The sequence below is a fragment of the Mesoplodon densirostris genome, chromosome 12 (assembly GCF_025265405.1).
Source record: "Mesoplodon densirostris isolate mMesDen1 chromosome 12, mMesDen1 primary haplotype, whole genome shotgun sequence".
NCBI lineage: Eukaryota > Metazoa > Chordata > Mammalia > Artiodactyla > Ziphiidae > Mesoplodon > Mesoplodon densirostris.
The window spans coordinates 78,147,013-78,166,681 of NC_082672.1; the positions used below are offsets into that span (position 1 = coordinate 78,147,013).

The 19,669-nt window shown below is 35.4% G+C and overlaps 1 protein-coding gene across 1 annotated transcript in view; it reads left to right on the forward strand.

The window, feature by feature from the left end:
• Positions 1-19,669, forward strand: part of ADGRB3 (adhesion G protein-coupled receptor B3) — a 789,966-nt gene that overhangs the window by 450,057 nt on the left and 320,240 nt on the right. Inside the window, exons 14-15 of the mRNA XM_060114602.1 lie at positions 5,384-5,486; positions 18,893-18,936. Of these exons, the coding sequence (XP_059970585.1) occupies positions 5,384-5,486; positions 18,893-18,936 (147 nt within the window). The remainder of the gene's footprint in view (positions 1-5,383; positions 5,487-18,892; positions 18,937-19,669) is intronic.

Here is a 19,669-nt window from a genome sequence, read left to right on the forward strand (position 1 = left end):
ACCTAACTGGTTGAAAATTTTTATCATGAGAGAAGTTGAAAATTTTCAGATGCTTTTTCTGCATCAATTGAGATGATCTGTGGGTTTTGTTCTTCATTCTGTTAATAATGGTGTTTTACACTGACTAATTTTCTTATGTTGCACCAACTATGCTTCCCAGAGATAAATTCTTCTTGATCATGTATTTGATCTTTTTAATGTGTAGTTGAATTTGTTTCTGTATTTTGTTTAGAATTTTTGCATCAATATTCAATATCAGTATTACCCTGTGTTTTTATTTCTTGAGGCATCTTTGTCTGATTTTGGTATCAGGCTAATGCTGGCCTTATAAAATACGTTTGAAAATATACTCTCCTCTTTAATGTTTTGGAAGATTTTGAGAAGAATTGGTGTTAATTATTCTTTAAATGCTCAGTGGAATTATTCAGTGAAGCCATCTGGTCCTGGGCTTTTTTTTTTTTTTTTTTTTTTTTTTGTCAAGAGGTTTTTCATTACTGATTTAATGTCCTTCCTAGTTATAGGTCTGCTTAGATTTTTAAACTTCTTCATGAACCAATCTTGGTAGGTTGTATGTTTATAGGAATTTATCTGCTTCTTCTAAGTTATTCAATTTGTTGTCATAGAATTTTTCATAGTAGTCTCTAATGATCCTTTTATTTCTGTGGCATCAGTTGCAATGTCCCATCTTGATTTCTGATTTTTGTTGAGTTTTCCTTCTTATTTTAGTAGTTACGCTAGCTAAGACTTTGTTATCTTTTTTTTTTTCTCAAACAACTCTTAGTTGGGTGATGTTTTCTATGTTTTTCTGTTCTCTATTTAATTTATCTCTGCTCTAATTTTATTATTTTCTTCCTTCAGCTAACTTTGGGTTCAGTTTGTTTTTATTCTAGTTCTGTGAGGTGTAAAGTTAAGTCATTGATCTGAGATATTTCTTCTCTTTAAAAGGAGGCATTTACCCTTATATATTTTTGTTTCAGTACTGCTTTTGCTGCATCCCATAAGTTTTGGTATGTTGTGTTTTCATTTGTCTCAAGATATTTTCTAATTTCCCTTGTGATCTATTTTTTAACCCATTAATTGTTCAAGAGTGTGTTGTTTACTTTTCACATATTTGTGAGTTTTCCAGTTTTCCTTTTGCCTTTGATTTCTAGTTTTATTCCACTGTGTTCAGAAAAGTTACTTGGTATGATTCCAGTTGTCTTAAATTTGTTAGGACTTTTTTTGTGCCTCACCTGTGATCTATTCTGGAAAATTCTCTGTATCCACTTGAGAAGAATGTATATTCAGCTACTGTTGGATGGAGTGTTCTGTATATGTCTGTTAGGTACAATTGATCTATAGTGTTGTTCAAGTCCTCTGTTTCCTTATGGATCTACAACTGATTGATCTATCCATTATTAAAGCAGGGTATTGTATTGAAATAGTTTACTATTATTGTGTTACTATCTATTTCTCCCTTCAGTTCTGCCAATGTTTGCTTCATATTTTTGGGTGCTCTGCTGTTAGCTACATATATTTATAATTGTTATATCTTCCTGGTGAATTGACTCCTTTATCATTATATAATGTTCTTCTTTGTCTTTTATTACAGTTTTTGCTTAAAGTCTATTTTGTCTTATACAAATATGTCCTTCCCTGCTCTCTTTTGGTTATCATTTGTATACAGTATCATTTTAGATCTTTCATTTTCAGCCTATGTATGGCCCTATACCTAAAGTGAGTCTCTTTCAAACAGTTTCATTGCATTTTATAGTCACTTTTGTACTCTCTTTAAGATATGATTCATGTACCCTAAGCACCTTAAGCCTTTGTAAAAATTGTGAAGATTAAGTTGAGCCTTCTTTGAATAAAGAACTCTACACATTTTAAAATGTTTTTGACACTGACTAGTGCTAATCTCAAGGACAAGAAAGATCTTTATTACTTTAGTCATGAAATCCATTTGGCTGTAAGATCTGCTTTTCCAGCAGTGAATACAAATGTGAACCCAGCCAGGAAACATTAGTAGATCACAAAGCCTGACATGGCACACGAGGAGCCAGGTATTCACTTATGCAAATTCGAATAAATTGATGGAATAAATTAAAGAAATTTTGTACACTGTACACTTTTTTAAAAGGGAGCCACTGCATAATGTAAATTTGCTTATTTTTCCTTCATTAAATATTTGGATACTGTGATATTGACATTATATTTTAAATCACATTGGCCAAAAGTTTGATATTTTTGTTTATTATGTGGTATTTAATAAGTCATTCAAAATATGTGTTAGTCCTAAAATGTGCCATGCATAATGTAAATGAGGATATGTAAATGCTAGATACAAATCTTGCCCTCCTTGAACTATAATATTGTGGAAGGAGACATACATAACATTAATGGGTGTGGGGTAGAGCTAGTACATGGTAGTAACTCAAGGTGGGAGGGGACTCACATAATGTTATAAGCACATCCATATGCATAAATATATTGACACATATCCCTCCTCAGATATAGTCTAAATGAGTTAACACACATACACACACATGCCCTCTCCCCCCATTCCCAAGACACATACTTAGCAAAAGCCATAAGGCAGATTTCATCTTCTAGGGACCTTCTCCGCCAGGCTGATTAGGTAGCTGGTGAACCTGCCACAGAGTAAATATTCTAGAGAAGGCTGCTTATCTAAGCCACTTGACTCTCTACCATCCAATTTCCTAGGGCTAAAATACCCACAAGCCCAAACACACAAGAAGAACTTCATAAATATCTTGACAAGTTATAAATTCCTGTTTGGAATACCCACATCTGTATTTTCCAGTAAATCAGTATACAACTTCTAAAATAATATAAAATATCTGTATACTATCAAATTTAACTAAAATTTGTTAAAATTAGCAGTTTATAAATTAGCATTTAGTTTTATTTATTGCAGGGAAATGGGATTATAAACCCGACCAGAATAAGAGGGCAGATTGGGTTTGTGTGATGTGTAAATATTTTTGTTTCAGATAACTAAACCTGAACTCAAATGTATTCATTCCTGAAAAAGGAAATTGAATCTGTGTCCCAGGACTGTTCTTTGGGAGAAACTGTCATAATTTTTTTTGGTGGTGGCAGATTAACTTTGTCCCCAACTCCAAGTTATATATATATGGGACAAGATATATAGATATAGATATAGATATAGATATAGATATAGATATAGATATAGATGACTATATATATATAGTCATTTTCTGGGAATCCTGTCAGATCTGTTAACATAATTAATCAACTGGTATCGCCTCACAGTTAATCCCATCTGTTCTCACTTGATCCTTTGATTACTTTTGCTCACAGAGAAACAGGGAAGGAAGGTTGACAAAGGTTACAAAGGAAGCTTGACATTTAGAGCTTACTTCCATATGCTTCTCAATGCCCCTTAGCTTCAGTTGACTCATTTAGTATTTTTCTTTAATAAATTTATTTATTTTATTTTGGCTGCATTGGGTCTTCATTGCTGAGTGCAGGCTTTCTATAGTTGCAGCAAGCAGGGGCTACTCTTTGTTATGGTGTACACGCTTCTCACTGTGGTGTCTTCTCTTGTTGCAGAGCATGAGCTTTAGGTGCAAGGGATCTGGTAGTTGTGGCTTATGGGATCTATAGAGCAGGCTCAGTAGTTGTGGTGCATGGGCTTAGTTGTGGGATCTTCCCTGACCAGGGCTCAAACCTGTGTCCCCTGTACTGGCAGGCAGATTCTTAACCACTGCACCACCAGGGAAGCCCAACTTATTTCGTATTAAATGAAATAAATAACAGTCAACCAACTTTCTCTGTTTACAACCCCTTCCTCTTAAGGAATACTGAAGACAAATTTATACTTTGTTGTTTTTTACTATTTTTCTGTTAGGCTGGGTACCATGAAACTTCCTAAGTGTTCTAGAATTTGTTATTTGACATTAGTAAATATATGGGTTAAAAAATGTTATCCCACTCAGAATACGTTTATAGTTCCTCTGCTACTAAATATTCCTCCAAGTGTGGCATAGTTGGCATTTTTTTCTGGTGAAATTTTGTGGCAAAAATCAGACCATTAGAGAAAATATTTTCACAAAGAATGTGAGGTTCTATAATATTAGAATTATATGACTTTGATGATACAGCCATTTTAGAAAACTGTATGGCAATAACTTTTAAAATTAAACATGCTTTTACCACATGAGCAAGCAATTCCACTCATAGTTATTTACTTAACACATGAAAATATATGTCCATCCAGAATGTATGTATACCAATTATTCATAATAGGCAAATATTAATAGCTGCTAAAAATCATAAAAGCTAAAAATCAGAAGTAACCTAAAGGTTGCTTACTTAACTGATGAATAGATCACAAATTCAATGTCATGAAATACTACTGAGCTATAAAGAGAAACAGGACTGATAAATCTCAAAAACATTATGATGAGTGAATTAAGTCAAACACAAAGTCTATGTAGTGTATGATTCTATATAATGAAATTCTACAGAGACATAATTATAGTGACAATATGTCCATGGTTTCCTGGAACCATGGGGAGGGGTGTGGGGATCAAGTGCAAAGGGGCTCAAGGAAACTGTGGAGGATTGTCTGTGTGGATTTGGTGGTGCTTGCATTGTAGCATACAGTTACCAAAAGCTTTAAACTGTCCACTTAAAGTTGATGAATTTTATTACCTATAAATAACGCCTTAAACAACAAAAAATAGGAAAAAATAAAGTGACTTTGTCTTGCTACCTGTTATAAATATGTTCTTTACATCTAGCATGTTGAGATAAAGAAGTGGCCTGTAAATCTCTATTGTTGAAATGAATGATGGTCAGTAATTAGCAACAAAGTTTATTGATATTTAGTTTCTACTTGTTTTCATTCTACACCACTTTCTAATCATTTATCTTAACAAAATTTGAGATAGTCTAAAAAAAAACCCAACAAAACAGCACTTTGCAAGAAGAATATTTGGTCTTTTGGAAAACCAAACTGTTAGGTCCACCTTGAGATGAATGGATTATATTCATTTAAAAATTGCCTGAAGTTTTGAATTCATGATCCACCTGTCTTGCAGGTGAATCAGATTTAAGTAATTGTTAGTGCTATTGTTTTTCCATCTTTCCTGCCTTTAAAATGGTAACAGTCAGCAATAGCTTTCTCCCCCTAAAGTTTTCTAGTTACAGATCGGGTATATTTATAACAAAAAATCAACTATATCTTTCCATGAATAGTAGTTCAGTATCATGTTTTAAATCTATTTGAGTGATGTTTCTACGTCTTTACTTAGGATACATTTATTAAAAATGTCATCACAACATGTATCGAACAGTAGGAATTCATATTCATCATCAATCCTGTCTCCTTTTAATCATAATTATTCTGTTTCAGAAATTATACTGTCGTTAATTCCAAAATCATCGTGGTCACCATAAGGCCTGAACCCAAGACAACTGATTCATTCCTGGAGATAGAACTAGCTCATTTGGCTAATGTAAGTATCATCCACTTGGCATTGAGTTGCTTGTAGAATTTACCTTTTAAAGAAGGTTAACAGTCCTTCTTTTGACTGATAAGACAAGAACCTATTTTCTAAACTCTTTAGAGTTGCAAATGAATTAATTTGTTATGAAGACATGTATTATATAAAAACAAAATGACACATTATCCTATGCTTTTGTTCATAATAGAACTCTCTTCAATTTCTCCAGGATAATAGTTAATAGTTTATCAGTGCCCACATCTTTATTGGGCTCTAAGCTAAGAAGTGGGGGAGATCAAGATGAAAGAACCAGTCTTGCCACATGATGAGGAGGACTGCCATGTAAACACAGAGGTTTAAGGTGCATGAAGCAACAGAAGCTACAGACATAAAGCAAAGGGCAGTTATGTCCTCCAGGGTACCCCAGGGTAGGAGAGTCAGTGAAGCAACTTTTTAAAGTGCTACACCCAGGATCAGAGGAGCCTCCTTGTAACTGTTTGGGTGCTCCAGTGATTCAAATCCAACTCTTCCATCCAGAATGACAAGAACCCTTTGTTAAATCCATCCACCTGCAACTGAAATTCTTTAGACCTTGTTCAGACCTTATGTAGAAATTTAAAATATCTACTTATCCTTTATACATCCACCTTAAATACCTAAATCATTGATTTAAGGGGCAAGGAAAGTTATTCCTATTAAGACTTTCTTAATTATGCTTTTACAATTCCTGTGTTAAACTGTCTCATATGTTGCATATACATAGCTTTTTTTTTATCCCTTGCAAAGTTTCTATGAACTTGACTTTTGCATACAATTAATGAAAGCACAAAATGATTGTGATTTTCCCAAGTTCATATAGTTAGTGAATGAAATGATGAAATTGATTCTCACATCCTTTAGTTTACAAAACCTGTACATTTCTGGTATTTTATAATTTCTGATTTTAAAAAACTCCACTTCATTTTATTAAAAAATGACAATTATCTTCCTTATAAACCACTTTTTGCAAAAGTGTTCCAGCTTCCTAAATTGTTTAATGAAAATCTCAAATCTCTCAGCAGTAAGTTTTAAACATCATAATTGATACTTAAAGTATTCGGCCTTTTCCCAGTTTTGCCAAAATGTGACCATACGGCTTCTATCTAACTTTCACAATGTATTTTATTTCTGTTATATCTACCTCCTCATACCTTTAATGACCCTAATCTCATCACTGCACTGAAAGTTAGGAGATACATTTAACATAATATTTGAATAAGGAGCTATGTACCTTCAACATGTATTAGAAAATATTTATTTACATATTTGTTTGTATATATTGTTTATCATGGTAATGTCTATCCAGTTATAAGCATTGGTGAAACACAGTAAGAGATAATAATTCCTTGAATTGCCTACTGAAAAAGCAATGCAATGTCAGAATGTATATCCTCTTTCTTATGGAGTAAACAATTCTGTAAATGAACATTCACAAAACTTTCCTAAATAAAGATAAAATCACTATTGAGATTTTAAAGAACATGTTAATTAAATGGCTTGTCTTTCATAAGCTGAAGAAAGAGTAACCTTAAAAATAATGCCGATAAAACAATCTCATTATTTCAATTCAAGAGAACTATTTGAAATGAACAGATTTAAGCTTTGAGTCAAAATTTTCTGGAGGCACATGTTGTCAGCCCAATTTCAAAAGAGATAAATCATGTACAAAAAATTATTTTCTACATACGGAAACCAAAGTGTATGGTCAATAAATTTTATGAAGTACCAGCTACACTCTGGAGTGGCAATGAAAGTCAGAATATAAGAATGGTGAGATGATTACCGCAAGTCACTTAGGATTAATTCTTTCAGCATTTTAAGTTGAGTAAGTTGACCAGATTCCTAAAACAATACTTTACTCTGGAAGGCCTAGATTTAAGAGAATATAGACAAATCCGTTACACAAAGGACCTGAGAGACAAGAAGAAAAGTTTAGTCTGGAGAAGAAATTGCCTCGAGGTGTTCCCACCCGCGTCCATCCTGTGTCAGGAACAGTGCCCACCTTTGCCTGTCCTCAGAGGCCATCCTGATTCCCAGCCACATGGTGGAGATTCTCTGGGCTGCTCCATCCCTCATTTCTTTCCTCCACTTCGCTTTTTAAAGTTTTTATTGGATTTCTTACAATATTGCTTCTGTTTTATGTTTTGGTGTTTTGGCTGCGAGGCACGTGGAATCTTAGCTCCCCGACCAGGGATAGAACCCACAGCCCCTGCATTGAAAGGTGCAGTCTTAACCACTGGACAACCAGGGAAGTCCCTTCCCTCCACTTTATAGATACCTCCCACACAGTTGTCTTACCACACCTACAGTCCTTCACGTTCTACTGTTTAAAATTTCCAGTGCTTGTTGCATTGATATTTATACTTACTATGCAGATTAGATTTTGTTGAGGACTTTAATGTACACTGAGGGAAGGAATATATGACTGGTTTATTGAGTGTCTTGTAAAGTATGCTCTGATTTTAGTTTATTTTCACTGAAGAGATAGTCAGAAGAGCCTATGCTGACTTATAATAGTCTTCACTAAAATGTGAAGAAAAGATGTATCTTAAGCATGAAAATTAAAATTGATTAGAACAAGCTGAAATTTCATTATAACTATGTAGATACAGATGTATTATCATTGGTATTGCCTTCAAAGTTGAGCTGTTTTAGATATGACATCTTGCTTATATTAAGACTGTCTACTTTCACCTATTTTCTTATAGCAAATGTATCTGCTGCCCTTTTCTAAGCTCAGAAGAGAATAATGACTTTCAAATTATATCTGTTGTATACACCATGTGCAAACAAAATGAAGGAAGGAAATTAATAGTTATAATGAATCTAGGGAAAAGCCTGTTAACATTATTTAAACAAAACATGTTCTTTTTTAAAAAGTTTTTAAATAAATAACATTTAAAGTATGTTAAGTGTAATAAGGCCCTTGGGAACGGGTAGAAATAGATAATAGAACATGAAATCTTGAAATTTCAAATTGTATTCAGCAAGGCCATTTGCAGTTTTAACCAGTTCGTAAGTCATTAAAGAGTAAGATAGTATTCTTAGTTCCGTTTTCTAGGCTCATGGCTTTATTGTTATAAGAATCTGTAGAGTCTGAGTTTGTGGTCCTTAGTGCTTGGGCATAGCAATTGCTTGATTATAGGAAATACCAAGTTTGCTTTTCTGAGAAAAAGAATTTTGTTTTTCATATTACTTAAGGTTTCTTCACTGTGACATTTATACTTATCAATATTGTTAGGTTCCATAATGTTCAAGGAAAGTTAATACATTTATTGAAAGTCGTTATTGGAACCTAAATAAGTGCAGCAGAATGGATCTATATGTGCACACATAAGCAAACACACATGCACACATGCTCACACCCACCATTAGGATGCCTTGTCCTGATAGGTCTGAGCCTGCTGTGAATTTCCAAGATATATAACATCCTTATCATTAAAAGATGAGTTAGAAGAATAAGAAAATAAATGCATTTTAGTTATCTCGTGCTCTATCAACTTTGCAAGCCTGAAAGTTCACTTTTCTCAAATAAAAAGTCTTAAATGTAGTTCCATTTCTGGTGGAAGGACACATTGAACTCCCCTGGCCTGCAGCCTCTGCAGTCTATTTTCGCCTTTCTTTTTATTTCTTCCTCTAAGCAGCAACTCTCATGGTCTAGGTAGGGCCAACCTGCTATCTTTCAGGACTGAGGAAAATCCACTGGGTTTTTTTGTAGTTCACAGATGGGTCATATTCACAAACGATCTCATGGGAATTGGGGCTTGCGGTTTTATTTTCTTTGCTGTATTTGTTGACCTAGTAACAGGATCTAGCTAACAAATTAAGGAGTTTGTTTTATGTGTATAAACTAAAATTAATCATGAGCCATGGCCTTTGTAAATCATAGTGGAAAACACAATGGAAAACTGTGATGAATAGGCTTTTTACCATTAGCATGAGAAACAATGAAAAGAAATTCCAACATTCATCAGTGACTATTTCCATGAATAGCAAACCCAGCGAATTAAAAATCACTTGGAAAAGCTTAAAGAAGTTCATTCTATACATCTATAATTTCTAAAAGCGGGGGTTTTAATCTCTTTACCTTTTTTTTTTTTTTTTTTTTTTTGTGCTGTACGCGGGCCTCTCACTGTTGTGGCCTCTCCCGTTGCGGAGCACAGGCTCCAGACGCGCAGGCTCAGTGGTCATGGCTCACGGGCCCAGCCACTCTGCGGCATGTGGGATCTTCCCAGACTGGGGCACAAACCAGTGTCCCCTGCATCGTCAGGTGGACTCTCAACCACTGCGCCACCAGGGAAGCCCATATCCCTTTACTTTTAAAATTACTTTTCTACCCTAACTTGTGTCCATTTGGAAAAGATTTCTGATGTTTTGCCTGCTTAAACCCCTTGGTAGTTTTCATGGGAGAGTCTTGAAATGCTAACTAGACAAGTAGATTGATGGTGCTGCCAACGGCTGAAATTGGATAGAAATTATTCTCTAGCTACAGTTTTTTTTTTTTTTTGGTTTTATCCTAAATTCCTAAACTTGAGTAAGCATTCTTCCCACTTACATTTCACATTCAGTTTATTCTTATTCATAATACAACACTGATATTCTTCAAAAAGATTTTAGACTAATTATGCTATTGTTGGAGCAGGGGTCAGCAAACATTTTCAGTTGAGTCAGGTTAGACATATGAGCTATAATGGTCTTTGTCACATCTACTCAGCTATGCTATTGTAGTGTGACAGCAACCAGAGACAATATATAAAAATGGATGTGGCTCTGTTACAACAAAATATCATTTACAAAGTAAGTAGCAAGCCAGATTTGGCCCCTGGACTGCATAAGTCGTCACCCCCTGTATGGTAAAGAGAATGTGGCCCCCCAAATATGCCCATATCCTAACCCCCATAACTTTTGAATATATTATATTACATGTCAGAAGGGACTTTGCAGATGGGATTAAGGGTAAGAGCATTGAGATGGGGCATTTATCCTGGATTATGTGAGTAGATCCAGTTTAATCACATGAGCCATTAAAATTGGAATGCCTTTCCCAGCTATAGTCAGAGAGATGAAAGGTAAGAAGGACTCACCCTGCTATTGCTGACTCTAAAGATGAAGGATGAGGGCCACAAGCCAAGGAATATGGGCAGCCTCTAAAAGCTGAAAACACCTCCTGGTTATCAACCAGGAAGGAAGTGTGGACCTCAGTCCTACAACTACAAGGAACTGAATACTCCTGAGACCCAAACGAGCCTAGATGTTGTTTCATCCCCATATCCAGAAAGGACTGCATTCCTGCTAACATTCTGATACCAGCCTTGTGAATTTCTTGAGCAGAAACCCAGCTAAGCTCACCAGACTCCTGACACACAGAAACCATGATATAATAAATCTGTGTTGTTCTACGCTGCTAAGTATGTGGTAATTTGTTACAGCAGCAATAGAAAACTAATAAGCCTGCATTGGAGCATTGCAAAATTAATTTTTTGATTATGAAAATAATATATATGCATACAGTAACAGTGCCATTTTGAATCAGATAAACTACAATAATGATAATATATTACTCAATGAAAGTCAGTTAGCAACTAGAGATTACATTTTGCCATGCTGATTATCATGCCAACTCTTTAGGAATCTGATTAAAGGAATCACCAGACAATGAGAATGGCCATTGTAAAGTGGTGGTGGGATATTAGGGAAAACTAGAGGATGCTAGGAGCAACTGTGACATTTGCAGAGGTGTTGTACTCTTGAAGCAATTTAGCAAAACTTCTCTGCTGGAAGCCGATAGATTGAAACTGTGCAAAACAGCCTGGCCAGCCCTTGTCTCTGCTACAACCCCATAAAAGCACTACTAGGACACATTGTTACAACCTCTTGGATATAAAAGGAAAAGACAAGCTGTATGCTATATCTATATGGAATCTAGTTAATTGAGTGTTTGTTTATTAAAGTTATTTGCCACTTCAAACTTGGAGAGTTTTACTCACAGATAAACCATTTGTTTTTTGAGAGGTGCACCCAGACTTGTGCAGCCATTGTTGGAAGTGATGCAGTCACATATGGGGAAGACCCTCTAAGACATATATGTGGAGACAATGATTTTCTTTGAAGGATGCACATATAAATAATTTCTGATAGTGGTTCTACTTTTACTACTTCCCACATGTCAAATAGAAAGTATTTGTCAGGAAATAATGTACATTCCATGACTAGTGATATATCTAAGAAATTAGAGAAACAAGCTGTTATCACAGCCACAAAAATAGAGTCATTTGGTTAAGGTGGGCTCCTAAGTAACCAGATAGCAGAAGCTGTATTACACACGTACCCTCCCCTTGTGTTCTAACTGAATGGCTGCCAAGTCCTGGAAGACGTGACTTGTCTTGATAGAACCATACTCTGCCTTCCTCACTTCAGTGGCCTCTATGCTCTTCTGCTTTAGCTAAAGACAACTATTCCTTTTCCATCTTCTTGATTTAACTGGTTCTCAGTGAGGTGCTTTCTGTAGAACTCATGTAAGTAAATTGAAAAATGCCATATCTCCATCTCCTTTTAAGTAAGAACACAGTATTGCATTCTCAATGAGGCTCTTTGGGCTTCAGGTATATGTCAGCTACCCTGTCAAAAAATGAGAGTTAGACCCAGATTTAAGTATTTTTAAGTATCACTTAGAAATGCTAAAATACTCTCAAAACCTTGAGAAGAGGTATGGAGAACGTTCAACAGACTGTCTTCCTGTTGTAGAGCTGCATGTGATATGATACCTTTTCAACTGCATCATCACCTTGGGTGGTGTATTACATTTTCAGGGATTATGAAGATGTTTATATGTTAGAAGACATAATCCAGAAAGGGCTCCCTTTCACACTGATCAGCTTTCGTGACTTGTCTGTGGAAAAATTTACATCTGCGAGAAACTTACTTCCCTTAGAATGCATTCCTGAGCTTTTTAAAATGTGGCTTTTCTCAAGTAGTATTAGAATTATAGGCAGGATATAAATTAGTCTTTTGTGGGTCAGGCCAGGTATTTTGGAAATGTGCTTAGGAATTCCCAAAATCTTTTTGTGCAGTTATATAATAAATACAATTAACAGTGGGGATAGAAAAAGGGTAAGCTTAGCAAAATCCAGATATTATTAATGTAATGCCTTAATATCTAAAGTTTTGGAAATGAAGAGAGGCTATGGAGTCTCAGTTGAAGAGTCTTTCTCCTGTCCACGTACAAGAACTCAATGTGCAATTAACTGGAAGATGTGACACAAGGACTCGCCCTGGAACATCTTGCTCAGAGCACTGGAAATGTTGAAAGAGTGACAAGGAGGTCACTGGCCTTCTCCAAGTCCTTAGAAGTTTTGTCTATGAGCTTGCTTTACCTCTACAGACAAAAGGATATTTTTTGTCTCAAGAGGAGTATGAAAGGTACAAGAAAGTTAAGAGGTTTCCAGATTAGGAATTTACTCTGGCATATGAGGACCAAGCATTCGAAAATGTAAAGAAAAGCAGAGTGAAGTAACCATCTTATTTCTGTTGTGTGTCCATGCTTCTAAAAATGTGATATAGTTTAAAAATTATAAGGAGTGGAGGGAGTCGTTAGAATGTATGTTCCTAAATTAAGCCTCAATCTCAAAATTCCTGGAGCCAAGGAACCTACATTTTTCATCAGCATCCCAGGTGATTCTAGAGTAGGTTCAGAGAAAACGTCTTAAAAACATGAAGACAGCAAGAGTGTAATTAAGATAGCATGTGAATTGAATTTATTCAGAACTTAAAAGTACCAAGGAAAAATTAAAGTAACTTGGTTCAGCATTCATGTTTATTGTGACTTTTATCTTTTCTGTAAATGACTTCCTTGAGGCATTTGTTCAGATATCATCTTATTGGTGAAGCCTTCTCAATATACAAAATAGCAATCCATTCAACTTCACAGTCTTTCCTACTCATGTATTTTACTTTTCATCATAACACATATTACCACCTAGCATATTATATATTTAATTCTTTATGTTTTTTGTCTCTCTCCCTGCCCTCTTCACTATAGCTAAGTGTATGAGGCAAGGATTTTGTTTTGTTCAACGCTGTAGCCCCAGTGCCTCCAAGGTGTCTGGAATGTTACAGGTGTTTGCTAAGTGACTTTTGCATGAATGGATGAGCTTGTTTTGATCATCTTCCTGGCTCACTCTTCTGACTTCTTCTCTTTATACCATAGTGAGATGTTTTGAAAATATTCCATAGGGGAAAAAAAAAAGACTTGGAAGAGAGTTTTGTAAAAGAAACGGAATTCATTTCTAAATGTCACTCTAGAATCATTAAGGGCTAGGGCTAGAAAAGATGTCTAAATTCCCATTCTACAAACAAGAAAATAGAAAAGTTATGAAGATCAGAGGAAAAGAGAGAAACACCTATAAAAATACATGGACAAAGCCAGTGATGTACTATATTGTTAAATAGATGCACAGACAGTCATAAATTTACGATTTTTTACTTTATGATGGTGGGAATGTGATACGCATTCAGTGGAAACCATACTTATTTTGAATTTTGATCTTTTTCTGGGCTAGAGATATGCAGTAGGGTACTCCCATATGATGCTGGGCAGTGGTCCGCAGCTCCCCGTCAGCCACACAATCACAAGAGTGCCCAACTGATATACTTATGACTATTCTGTACCCATACAACCATTCTGTTTTTCACTTCCAGTACAGTATTCAATAAATTACATGATATATTCAACACTTTTTATAAAAAAGGTCTTCTGTTAGATGACTTTGCCCAGATGTAGGCTGATGTAAGTGTTCTGAGCACATTTAAGGTAGGCTAGGCTAAGCAATTATGTTCTGTAGGTTAGGTGTATGAAGTGCCTTGTAAACGTATGATATTTTCAACTTGCAGTGGGTTTATCAGAATGTAACCCCATCACCAGTCAGGGATGATCAGTAATGGTTTGCTTGATGTTGAGATAGAGGAGAGAAGTAAAAGAAAATATCAAAGACTGTTAAGGGCACGAAAAGTGCTGTGTAGAACATCTATGGTAATTAGGAAACTAGGGTCATTGTACATTTTTAAATGCTTAAAAGTGAGTGAGTACAAATGTTTAACTTAAGTTCAACTACACTGTTTTCAGTGGAGTCAAGAGACAGTTTTTTATCCAAAAATATGTTTTTCAAGAACAGCGTATTCTTTCCAAAAGTTTTCAAATACATTCAGTTTTAATATTTTTTTTACATCTTTATTGGAGTATAATTGCTTTACAATGGTGTGCTAGTTTCTGCTTTATAACAAAGTGAATCAGTTATACATATACATATCTTCCCATATCTCTTCCCTCTCACGTCTCCCTCCCTCCAACCCTCCATATCCCACCCCTCTAAGTGGTCACAAACCACCGAGCTGATCTCCCTGTGCTATGTGGCTGCTTCCCACTAGCTATCTATTTTACGTTCGGTAGTGTATATATGTCCATGCCACTCTCTCACTTTGTCCCAGCTTACCCTTCCCCCTCCCCATATCCTCAAGTCCATTCTCTAGTAGGTTTGTGTCTTTATTCCTGTCTTACCCCAGGTTCTTCATGACATTTTTTTTCTTAACTTCCATATATATGTGTTAGCATATGGTATTTGTCTTTCTTTTTCTGACTTACTTCACTCTATATGACAGACTCTAGGTCCATCCACCTCATTACAAATAGCTCAATTTCGTTTCTTTTTATGGCTGAGTAATATTCCATTGTATATATGTGCCACATCTTCTTTATCCATTCATGCGATGATGGACACTTAGGTTGTGTCCATCTCCTGGCTATTGTAAATAGAGCTGCAATGAACATTTTGGTACATGACTCTTTCTGAATTATGGTTTTCTCAGGGTATATGCCCAGTAGGAGGATTGCTCGGTCATATGGCAACTGACAAAGGATTAATCTCCAAAATATACAAGCAGTTCATGCAGCTCAATAACAAAAAAAACAAAACAACCCAATCTAAAAATGGGCAGAAAACCTACATAGACATTTCTCCAAAGAAGATATACAGACTGCCAACAAACACACGAAAGAATGCTCAATATCATTAATCATTAGAGAAATGCAAATCAAAACTACAATGAGATATCATCTCACACCAGTCAGAATGGCCATCATCAAAAAAACTAGAAAAAAATAAATGCTGGAGAGGGTGTGGAGAAAAGGGAACCCTCTTGCACTGCTGATGGGAATGTGAATTGGTACAGCCACTATGGAGAACAGTATGGAGGTTCCTTAAAAAACTACAGTTTTAATATTTTAAGTGTCAATTATATTGACAGCTCTATAAATTAATCTTCTCTAACCAGTTTGGCTCATTTACTTGACAGCTTTTGGTTTCTTAGTTTCATGCTTTTCTTAAATCCACTTCTGTGAGTTGGTTCACAGCCAACCTATTTGCCTCTTGGTTCTGTCATTACGTTTTGTTCCCGCTCTCTCTTGGGCTTGCCATTTCCTGTTATTGATTTTCTGTAAATTCTTCATAACAGATCTTGCAGCAGAGTACCTTTGAGAAAAGTATTTGAAAATTATAACAAATATTTTACAAGTGGTTTCTTTTAGCCAGGTTTTTTTTTTTCATGTATAGAATTCATTCATCATTGGGTTTTGTTTTCTTTACCATCTCTCATTCTTATTCTCTAAGTGACTGGTCTATCCAGGTACTAAGATTCCTCTAGTTTATTTGTTCTGCTTATTTTTCTAAACTTCAGATGTTTCCATAACTGGCCTCAGCTCATAGACCCACGTATGGGTGACTGTTCTGGAATGAATTTTCACAGAAAGGTGTCTGTCTTTTGTGTAGGTCTGGAATGTACAGTGAAATGCAAGATTGAGTGGTGTGTTTTGGAACCTATAATTCTCATGTGAATTGTTTCTAAATTTTCACAAGGACAGAAAGAGAGAAAATCATGAGGTCTAAGGGGTAAGGGGTGAGGAAGGTAGTGGGTGAAACTGAGGGTTGACAGAGGCATAGATAAGAGTAGAAGAGGCATTTCTCACCTTCATACTTTCGTTCTAAGGTGGAAATTAGTGTCTTTAGAGGAGTAAAATGGAAGGTGATATCTAAACAATTAAGTTCATATTCTATTTCTTTTCTAATATTATTACCTTTTGTCATAACCTGTTATGAGCTCTAATTATGAAATAGCAATCCTATAATCAGTATCCTGCTTTGGTTTATATAGAGATTGAACTTAATCTCACTCATACATTACTGAAAAAGTGAACTCGATGTAGAGTACCTGTAATCTCAAGGTCCTCACCTATGCATACAGTCTATATCCAAGACATGTATACTCCCATGACCATCAAATTTGCTTTCTATAAAGTGCTCTGAGCTCTTTTGAACAGAACCCTAGATAAATATAGCATAACTTTATTATATGACATTGTAGCTCTGCTGAGGATTTCTTAGGAAGTCACAAGCTGTATGAGGATTTCAGGTAAAACCAGACAGCGTCTCATAGGACAGAGAAAGAAACAAATTTGAAACACTATCCCCCTCCCCATCTCTTGAACATCCATATCTATGCCTTCTGTGAGAACTAGAAAAGGACTCATTTCTTCCATGGAACTCTCTCTGACACAGGCCATGATGCTCTGTCCATCATTTGTCCTTTAAAAAGTAAATTATCAACTAGCGACATTTATATGAGCATGTCTCTTTTTTTGTTATATGAACATTCCATGTGTGTTCCTCTTCAATCTTTGTGAGGCTATAAGCCATTTCAGGGAAGGGAATTTTTTTTATGTTCTAAGAGCATAGTTTATAGGTATGAGCATCTCATAAGAAGGATGCTTTAGAGATGTGGTCTTTGAGAGATTTTGTAGAATGGTAATGGTGCTAAAATATGGGAGTTAGTAAATGTCCCAATTAAAATGAACAATGAAAGTTGTGGTAAATTTCACCAATTTTAGAATAATGAGCTAAGTTTCTTTTCCCTAGTGGAATTCTAGAATGGACTCAGTGAACAGCACTAGAAAGGCAGTGTTTCACAAAGAACTTGCCTAGACTTTTAAAGATATTGCTTTGCCAGATACAAACCAGGGATTATCTATTTGGAAACAAGATCGAGGGCAGGTTCTCTGAGGGAGCATGACCCCCTGCGGGAAGGAGCCAGTAGGCTGTTTCAGGACTGTAAATTTCACCTGCCTTGGCCTATTCATCACTTTTATCACTGACTTGTTGGATGAACCCATAGATATCATGTTTGTTTCTTAATCATGCAGTGACACAAAGTTAAAGAGTGAATATACGTGATATCAAAATCAGAATTCAAAAAGCTCCTGAGAGACTTCAGTGGGTAATAATACCTGTCAAGCTCAGGGGAAGATTACCAAAATATCCCATACACTGTTGGAATGCATTATTAGGCATATGGCACCTACATTGCAGAGACAATAGTACTGCTTTGTCCTGTGCAGGTAGGACACAGATGGATGGGTTCCCTAAACACACTTTAAAGTGTGTGCTCCAGGAGATGAAGGTCGTGGAGGATGAGAGAACTTGAAAGCTACAGAGTGTGTTTAATAGAAAAGAGAAGAGGATCTGTGGGTAGCTCACAATATCAGAGAAGAAGAATTACTAGGTTAGTTTCAACGGGAAAAATAAGGCCCAATGAATGTGACAGAAAGATAGAAAGAAAAGCATTCCAACAATTAGTCTCTTCAAAACAGAAGGTACTTGGTGGATAATCCAATGTGGAAAACTCATTGTGTCATGCTGAAGGTCATTACATAATGATTAAACTGAATAAACATTTAGCATGTTTTCCCCATAGTTTTATTAGATGTGATTTTATAGGAATATGATCTGTTGATTATGAAAATACTGCAAGTCTACAGACTCTCTGGAAATGGACAATTAATGCAGCCATGTCTTGCTTTTTGGAAGCTGCACCACTGGAGGCTGAAGAGGAAGTGGCTGGTGTGCCTAATGCAGAAAGTTTCACTGTGATTGAATTATTATAAATATTATAAATATTAGATATTGAAAATACTTTGGTTTCTTAAAAGAAAGAATCCAGCAATTACTATTTTAGGGGAAAAAATGAAATAGAAATCATCAAAGTATAGACCTTGTCATTTATGAGGCCTTCACTTATAATTTTAAAAAAAACAAACTATGGGTTATGATATTTGGAATAAATGTAAAGTTTTCATGAATAAAATTTCATAAAATGAGACATTAAACCTGTGAGAAAGGACATGCAAATTTCTAATGCAAAAAAAAGAGGTGGAATCCTTAAAGAATCTTACTGCAGGATAAAAAGATGTGCCATTCTTTTTGCATTTCACATAATCCTTCAGTTTTTTATGTATGTACTCAAGATACATTTATTCTTTCTCTGTTTATTTTTAGGGTACTTTGAATCCTTATTGTGTGTTATGGGATGACTCAAAAACGTAAGTGACAGATGTTTTCTTACATGACTTTGGACTAAATATTCAAAGCACATTAAGATATTTCAGCTGCTTTCTAGTCAACAGGAATATAAGTTAGTGGGATGTGAGTTACACTAGGAGAGAAAGCAGTCTCCTTTTTGAATCTGTAGGACAGCATGATGAATGTGTTTGTGTGTGATGATGCCATCAAGTTACATCCCAAGGTAAGATTGCATTACCTGATGTGTAAGGCACATTGCAATGCGAATTCCATGAGGATTTTTAAAAGCTCTTAATATTTTAAAATTATAGGAGCTCAGATGCTATTTCAACATTTTGCCCTAGTAATTCAGCTTAGAATCACAGAATAAAATAGCAATCTCTATGGTCATTTAGCCAATACATTACTTGCATGACCTTGAATCTATTATCAGAGTAATGCAATATTTATATGGCCCTTCCAAATTATTTTGTTATAAAAACATTGAGTGACATTTAATTTTCTTATTCATATACTAAGGATGAATAATTCTTCCATGTATTACTTTGTTTGTAACAAGTAATTGCAATATATCTGGTCAAAATCATCTTAATCTCGTTGGTAATGCTATGAGATTCTAAGGTCTCAAAGAGCAGAAAAATTCATGATTAAGGCTTAATTAGACTCCCAAACTTTAAGTACTTCTGTGGGTTTATTTCAGTTTAATAGCCAGGTTATACAATCTTGGTTTGTTTTGTTTTGCTTGGAAGGGGG